Raw genomic sequence first — 8,279 nt, forward strand, 5'->3', positions numbered from 1 at the left:
GGTGCCAAGCATCTTCCATCCAGCCATCCATCTTCCATCCACCCGTTCACCCATGCATCCATCCATCCATCCCTCCATCCATCCATCAGTTCATCCATCCATCCATTCATCTGTCTTCCAATAATCCATCTTCCAGCCATCTATATATCCAGTCATCTATCTATCCATCCAATTATCTGGACTGACTGCCTTCCTTTTCTCCTTCCTTCTCTCTCTTCATGTTTCTCTCCCCTCCTCTCTTTCCTATCTTCCAAGAAATATTTGTTTAGAATCTGGTATGTAGCAGGTTTCTCAGATTTAGTAGACTTCATCTTTTCATGCTTCTTTAAAGCATGAGAAGTTGCCCACTGAGCTCCAAATCAGCTCCTCTCTGCCCTAAGCCTCTCCTTTGAATGAAAGAACATTCATGTTCTGAGTTGCTGAGACTCCACTTTGTTTGAGATGTTCATGGTGCAGGAAGCAGAGAGGAGAACCCAAATCTTACATTTCCATTTTGAATCTCCAAGCCTCATTTTATAAGGAGATACTATATCATCTAAGATGCCCTAATAACAGAGAGTAGAATATTTTATTGCAGTGGTCTCCTTACTGGACTCCCTACTTCTACCCTGGTCTATGCTCCTCACTGTGATCAGAGTGATCTGTCTTCAATGTTCCTGTCCTTGTCTCTCTCCTGCCTGAAGTGTTTCACTGGCTCCATACCACCCGCAGACCAGAGTTCAAGCTCCTTAACGTGGCCCAAGAGGATCTTTATGATCTGACCCCAGATGCCTCCTTAGCTCATACCCTCCCTGCTCCTGTCATATACTATATCCTCCAACAGCACCAAAAACCTTACGATTCGCCGGAAGCACCATGCTATCTTCTGCCCCTTATGTTTTGAATATGCTGATCCCTCAACTTGGAAATTTTTAAAACCATTATTCCAGTTTCTGAACTTCCTTTGAACTGTGCACATTCATCTGTTATACTCATCACCCTGTATTGTAAATTATTTGCTCAAGTCTGTCTTTCCTACCAGACGGTGGGAGCACTGTGAGCTATGCATCTCTGCGGCTCAGTCCTTGTGCGGTCCCTGGTACCTAGAAGGCACTCCATCTATATTTGTGGGATGAATGGCTGGCTGGCTGGCTGATGGGTGAAGGTCATCTTATAAGAGAAATGGGAGAGCTTGAGGACAAGATGGTTAAAGTGTCCATGTAACAGACCCCCAGAGAAGGTGACAAAGGCCTCTTCCTGAAAGCTCAGATCTTTAAGGAGAGGACTGTGCTGTGGTCTAGGCCAGGCGAGGTGTCTCAGCCAGAAACGGGGAACTTTGGGATGACACAGTGACCTCTGGGGCACCCACTTCCCATTTCCTCCAGATAAAAGGTCCTTGTGGAGGCAGCCGACCAGGGGCATCTGTGCCACGAGGGTGAGCGTGCAGGATGAAGGGCGCCGAGAGCGAGGTCCCCGACGCGCACTTCACTGTAGATAAACAGAATGTCTCCCTGTGGCCTCGAGGCAAGAACCTGCGCAAAGCCTGCTCGGAGCTTGGCGCCCAACCTGCTGTTTGCTGGTCCTTCAACAAATGTTCTCCTTTTCTTTCCGCAGATCCTCCTCCCAAGACAGGTCGGTCTCTGGTTCTGGGGAGATGTCTCACCGTCGGCGCTGCGGTCATCTTCCTGACGCTGGTCCTGCTCGCCTCGGTCCTGCTGCAGGCCATTCTCTGTAAGTCCTCGGCTTTGATCCGGGCTCAGCCCTTCTCCACGGCTGGTCAGTTCCCTCGACATCCAGACCCTCTCTCTCCTGCTCTCTAGTGGTCCCTCCCGCCTGTGGCCTTTTCATCATTTCCCCTCTTTCCACGTGCAGTCAGAGAGTCCTCCATCCCCAGTAAGATCAGCTGCTGCTCCTTTCTTTCCAGTTCCAGGGAGAGGGTCCTGACTGGGAGCAGCATGCTTGTGCTCAAGGGTGCGGCTCTTTTGTCCTCAGGGAACCTGCGCCCATCTTCATCCTCTGTCATTTTCTCCTTCCTCTCTGAGCACTGGGTCCCTTCGATACAGAGCCTCGTGGGCAGCTCCCACCAGTGAGCAGGATGTTTCCTGACCCTACAGGGGATGGAGTCCCAATTGTATCCTCAGCCCCTGCTACTAGATGGAGAACCTGACCAGCAAACCAACAGATCTCCACAGTTCACGCCCCTCACCCCTCACCAGGACCCCTTCATCCTCCTTTCATCCTCCGGTTCCCACAAAGATTATGTCAAGGGAGATTTCTCACTTCTTCACTGGACGAGTGACTCATCTTTCATCCTCTTCTGGCTTTGCCAAGCCTCACGGCCTCTGCTGCTGGTAGAAGTTTCTTTCTCTCATTAGGTCTCCAGAAAGCAGAGAGAAGGAAGTTCTGTCTTCTCCCTTCAAGGCTTCGGGAAATCTCCAGTCTTGGACTGGCAGGCTCTGAGCAGAGTCTCCTCTGCTTTGAACCCATTTGGTTTCTTTTGGTTTCTTCTACGGCACCTGAGCCTGTGGCCTGAGCAGAGTGTGACAGGGGTGGGACAAGGGAAGGGGAGAAATGGATTCAGAACTCTCCCTTTTCATGTTCTTTCTTTGGAGAAGCCACTTCCAGATTAGAAATCTGCATGACTGGTCCCTCCCATTGCCATGAAGGGACTATGGGCAGTCATGGGAGGGGTGGTGCTGCCCTAGCTGGGGGCCCCTGCAGGTGTCTCTGTAAAGAGAGGGCTGGGAATCAAGTGATGGGGCCCAGAGGGATGTGGCAAGGGCGACAAGGGGGTGATGGAAGGCAGCCCTTTACCAAATGTGCCCTGAACACTCCAAGAAAATTTGGGACTGGGTTCCAATCCCTACTTCTGCTGGCCTGTGAGGTCCTCTAACAGAGAGCCTGTGTTTTATCAATCTTTGCATCATCTGCATCTACCAGAGCTCCTGGCACATGGAAGATGCCCACGGCACGTGTGTTGAATGAGTACATTATGAATGAGTACATTATAAATTAGTGAAGGGCAGGCCACTGCTCCTTGGGTTGGATCCTTGGGAAACTTGAGCGCATCCTTTCCATTCCTTTTACCACCCTGGCAACACCTCCTTTCAGCCCCTGGGGTTCCCCTTGGCTGACCTCTTGACCTTCTCAAATCCAGATCCCTGGTTTCTGGGCACAATATCAGATGTCAAGACCAACGCCCAGGTGCTGGAAAGCCGTGTGGACAACATCAGCGCCCTGAGTTCTGAAGTTAAGAGGAACAGAGGCGGCGTGGAAGCAGCTGGCGTGCAGGTCCAGATGGTGAATGCCAGCCTGGATCACATGCGATCTCAGATCCGGAGGCTGGAAACCGGTGTGAAGGAAGCCAATGCACGGATCCAGACACTAACAAGTAGTTGGGAAGCAGTTGATAAGTTAAATGCCCAAATCCCAGGGTTACAAAGAGATCTGGACAAAGCCAGCGCTTTAAATGCAAAGGTCCAGGGACTCCAGAGCAGTTTAGAGAACATCAGCAAGTTGCTCAAACAGCAAAGTAAGTGACCTGGGAAAGAACGTTGCAAGCTGACCTGTGGCCTGTAGGACTTTGCCAATTTCAGGCATGAGGCCATGGGGCTGGGGTGTGGAGGGAAGAGAGAGAGGAGCTGGGCAGGCACAGCTCCAGTTAAGAAGAGAGGGCTCAGCATGAGATGGGCTTAGGGGCTGTTCAGGAGGGAAGGGACCAGGGCCCAGCCTCGGCGCCCACACCAAGGCATGGAATGTGATGGCATTACCGAGTCCCTCTGTTCTGACCCACACCTAGCCATTTTCCATTAGCTCCTTACCTAGAGCCCAGGGGCTCAGTCACTTGTGACGGCGCATGGAGAATTACTCATCCCTTGTGGAGAGATTGAGCCTTTTTTTATTTATATTGAAGTATAGTCAGTTTACAATGTGTCAATTTCTTGTGTACAGCACAATACTTCAGTCATATAGGAACATACATATATTTGTTTTCATATTTTTTCACTATAAATTACTACAAGATATTGAATATAGTTCCCTGTGCTATACAGTATAAAGTTGTCATTTATCTATTATATATATAGTAGTTAATATCTGCAAATCTCAAACTCCCAGTTTATCCCTTCCCACCCCTATTCCCCCCTGGTAACCATAAGTTTGTTTCCTATGTGTATGAATCTCTTTCTGTTTTGTAGATAAGTTCATTTGTGCCTTTCACATATAAGTGATATGATATTTTTCTTTCTCTTTCTGGCTTACTTCACTTAGAATAACAATCTCCAGGTCCATCCATGTTGCTGCAAATGGTATTATTTCATTCTTTTTTATGGCTGAGTAGTATTCCATTGTATAGATATACCACAACTTCTTAATCCAGTTGTCTGTTGATAGATATTTAGGTTGCTCCTGTGTCTTGGCTATTGTAAATAGCGCTGCTGTGAACACTGGGGTGTTTACAGAGACTGATTCTTGATCCATCCTCTCTCACTCTCCCTTCTCTGAGCCTGAAGATCTTACCAGTCTCACTCAGACTTTCAGGATCTGAGGGAGTGTCCCTAAACTCTTACAAGAAACCAAAGACCTCAGCGCCCAGACGCATTCACTCTGTCTCTGGGATCCCATTCAAGTAACCCTGCCTAGCCAGCACAGAGATAACAGAAACACCAGTGTTCACATTTCACCCTTGTTCCCCAGATGACATTCTACAGGCAGCTTCTCAAGGCTGGAAGTACTTCAGGGGGAACTTCTATTATTTTTCTCGAATTTCAAAGACATGGTACAGTGCCGAGCAGTTCTGTATGTCCAGGAATTCACACCTGACCTCAGTGACCTCAGAGAGTGAACAGGTGAGTGCTGTCCTGTGGGCTCTAGGAAGGGGTGTATTTTTAGCTGTATCAGTGAGGATGGGCAAGATTATGCTATGGTGAAAAAACCCCCAAATATCAATAATTCTTCAGAATTACTTCTCACTTATACACTACATGTCCTACAAGTGGCCAGGGGTTCTGCTCATTGTGGTTACTCCAGGAGCCAAGCCAAAGGAGACTTCATCTCAGCATATGTTTCCACAATTGCTAAGATGAGAAAAGAGAACATGGCAAATTGTGTGTTGGCTCTGAAAGCTTCTGCCTGGAAATAACAGACATCACTTCTGCTCACATTTCATTGGCCAAAGCAAATGAGGCAATATTCCTAGCACCAAAGAGGGCAGGATAGTACAATCTTTCCATGTGCCCCCCAAACAGAAAGATTTGTGAATAGTGTTAACGACACTGTCTAGCCCAAGACATCCCCCCACCTGGTGAGGGAGAAGATTGAACAAGCTCCCTTCATCTGGAGGTGGGCTGGAAAAGCAGGTCAGAACATGGGCTCTGGAGTCAGAATCTAGAGTCCCGACCCTGCCCCTAGCTAGTCCTAGAGCCCTGGGTGCATCACTCACCTTCATTAGGCCCCAGCCTATTCATCGATGAAACATACATGATAAAGTGCCTGCCTCGGAGAATAAATGAGTAAATGCACGTGAAGGCCTAGTGCCTTGCACTTATTAAGTGCTCACTAAATTTAGCTGTCATTACCTGAGCCATTCTCCAGGGCTCCTGCTCTGGGGTTTAGCTGAGTCTTTCTTGTACTCCAGCACCTGCCTCCCGAGGGATACAAATGCTTGAGTCCCGAGTCTGTGAGTGGCAGGGAGGGGAAGAGGCTTGAGAGAGGTCAGTGTGAGTGATGTGACTGTGGGTTCCGGGGCTGTCACAGAGGACGGATGAACACCCAGAGAGACAGATGCTCCAACTCTGAGTCGTCGCAGAACCTCTGCTCATTCTGTCTTTCCTGCAGGAGTTTCTCTACAAGATGGCAGGCGGACTTTTATACTGGATTGGCCTGACCAAAGCAGGAAGTGAGGGGGACTGGTACTGGGTGGATGATACCCCATTCAACAAGGTCCAGAGTGCGAGGTAAGCCTGGAGAGCCCCCCTTCCCAGGCTGACTTTCCTTGGGACAGGACCAGGGCTGGAGGAGTGGAGTAATGTTCCCCCCACCCATAGGGTTTGTGGTTTTTCTCTGTTCTCGGGTGGCAGGAGCACTGAACAGAGATTGAGCTGATCCTTACCACAATCAGCTGTGGGACCAGGAACAAACCCTTGGCCTATCCATGCCTTCCGGGGCTTGGCAGCATGGCCGTCCACCCAGCCTTGGCAGGGACCCCCTTCTAAGTCTAGGTCGTTGCACTGTGGGTTTGTGCAGGGCTTCGAGATGGGTGGGCTGACTTGGCCTTGACTTGGGGGGCAATTGCAGACACAGAGGTTGACAGTTCACCAGTCCCCTTCTTCTCGGGCATGGGTGCAAAGACTTGCTATGCTATCATCCAGGACCAAAGCTGGGGTTGAAGTCACTCATTTATTCCCTGAAAATACATTTTTCTTTGCTTTTTCTTTTGGTAGGTTCTGGATTCCGGGTGAGCCCAACAACACTGGGAACAACGAACATTGTGCCAATATAAAGCAGTCCTCACTTCGGTCGTGGAATGATGCCTCCTGTGACAATACGTTTCTCTTCATCTGTAAACGACCCTATATCCCATCAGAGCCATGACAGGACTGGCCCCCAAGCTTGCATTTTGAGCTACAATGTTTGCTGAATGCGAGGAAATGGCACTCTCTCATCTACACTCCAGGGTGACTCTGACCCTGAATTTTTCTTGCTTTAAAATTGTCCTAAAGGCAGCCTGGAGTCCATCTGCTTTGGCTGGGAATTCTCTGAGCTGAAATGGAAAGAAGATCTCGGGTTAAAATAGGAGGTGAAGGTGGAGAGGATTATGCATTCAAACTGCCCCAGTGAGGTGAATCAGGACCCACAAGCTGGGGCAGCACCTGGGGTCCCATCCCTTCAGAGAACCCTCAGTTTCATTGCATGAAGGTTGCTTCCGACCACCCAAGCAGTTCTCCTGAGACTGAGACTCAGGGCTTTTCTGGTTGACCCCCACAATTCCCAGTTGCCTGCTTAGGCGGCTGTGTTCTCAGTGGGAGGAGCTCTGTTCTTGGTGACCTTCTTCATGCCATGTCCCCGTGGCCCCTTCATCCCTGTCCTCTGAGATCGGAGCCCCTTCCTCTCTAGGATGGGCTCAACTGGTCCAGATCAGGGGCTGCCATGGAAATGTGTCTCCTTAGAGCTAGATCAGCATCCATTTGCCTTCTCCCTCCACCTCCCTCACTAAACTCTGGGGCCCGTCTGTCTGCCCAGCCCCTCTGCCTCACCTCCTTACCCCTCCACTTTCTCCTGCATTTCCTCTCTTCCCAGGGCACAGGGGAAGTGGTCTTCAGTAAAGAGGGCATCTCCAAGCTTCATCTGAATAAAATGCCGCCTGGGTAAAGGCCAGTCTCTTCTGTTGCTTTTGTCCCTGGAGGTACAGGTGAATGTTGAGGGGAGGACATAAGCTTTGCCTGACATGAAGTTCTGGGGTGTCCTCAGGAAACGGGAGTTCAAAAAGGACAAAGAGTAGGAAAGTTGTAGCCCCAGAAATGCGGTAACATATGAGCAGAACTTACCTCTGGTTTTGACTGAAATGCGGCAGAGCGCGGCGCCAGTGTCTGCAGCATCACCACCCTGTTGGCAGTCTCTCCTCACGGATGTTCACGGACCATCTTCTGTTCTCTGGCTGTGTGTCATGTTTTTTCATCCTTCTTTCACAAAGAGCAGCCTCTTGTTTTAGGTAAGTTCCAGGTTCCAGCCCCACCTTCTCAAGTTAGCAGCAGAAGTAGCATTTGCAATCTTCCTTGGAGAAAGGTGCAAGCCTGTTTACAACAGCCAAGACACGGAAGCACTCTAAATGTCCATTGACAGATGACTGGATAAAGAAGATGTGGTATATATACACAATGGAATATTATTCAGCCATAAAAAGGAATGAAATAATGCCATTTGCAGCAACGAGGATGGACTTGGGGATTGTCGTTCTAAGGGAAGTGAGTCTGAAAGAGAAAGAAAAATACTGTATGTTATCACTTATATGTGAAATCTAAAAAAAATGACACAAACAAACTTACTTACAAAAGAGAAACAAACTCACAGACATAGAAAACAAACTTATGGTTACCATGGGGGAAACGGATTGGGGAGGGGCAAATTGGGAGTTTGGGACTTGTAGATACTAACTACTGTATATAAAATAGATAAACAAGTTCCTACTGTATAGCACAGGGAACTATATTCAATATCTTATAGTAACCTATGGTGAAAAATAATATGAAAAGGAATATATGCATGTATATAATAAAATTTAGAAATAAAAAAATAAATAAAAT

At 48.5% G+C, this 8,279-nt stretch overlaps 1 protein-coding gene across 1 annotated transcript; it reads left to right on the forward strand.

The window, feature by feature from the left end:
• The first annotated feature begins 1,427 nt into the window (after positions 1–1,427).
• Positions 1,428–7,297, forward strand: CD207 (CD207 molecule). The gene is made up of 6 exons (XM_064494251.1): positions 1,428–1,536; positions 1,594–1,710; positions 3,137–3,511; positions 4,675–4,826; positions 5,815–5,933; positions 6,420–7,297. The coding sequence occupies exons 1-6, from the start codon at positions 1,428–1,430 to the stop codon at positions 6,568–6,570; spliced, it is 1,023 nt and encodes a 340-aa protein (XP_064350321.1). The 3' UTR covers positions 6,571–7,297.
• Positions 7,298–8,279: the final 982 nt, after the last annotated feature.

This window comes from Camelus dromedarius, chromosome 15 (genome assembly GCF_036321535.1).
Source record: "Camelus dromedarius isolate mCamDro1 chromosome 15, mCamDro1.pat, whole genome shotgun sequence".
Classification (NCBI taxonomy): domain Eukaryota; kingdom Metazoa; phylum Chordata; class Mammalia; order Artiodactyla; family Camelidae; genus Camelus; species Camelus dromedarius.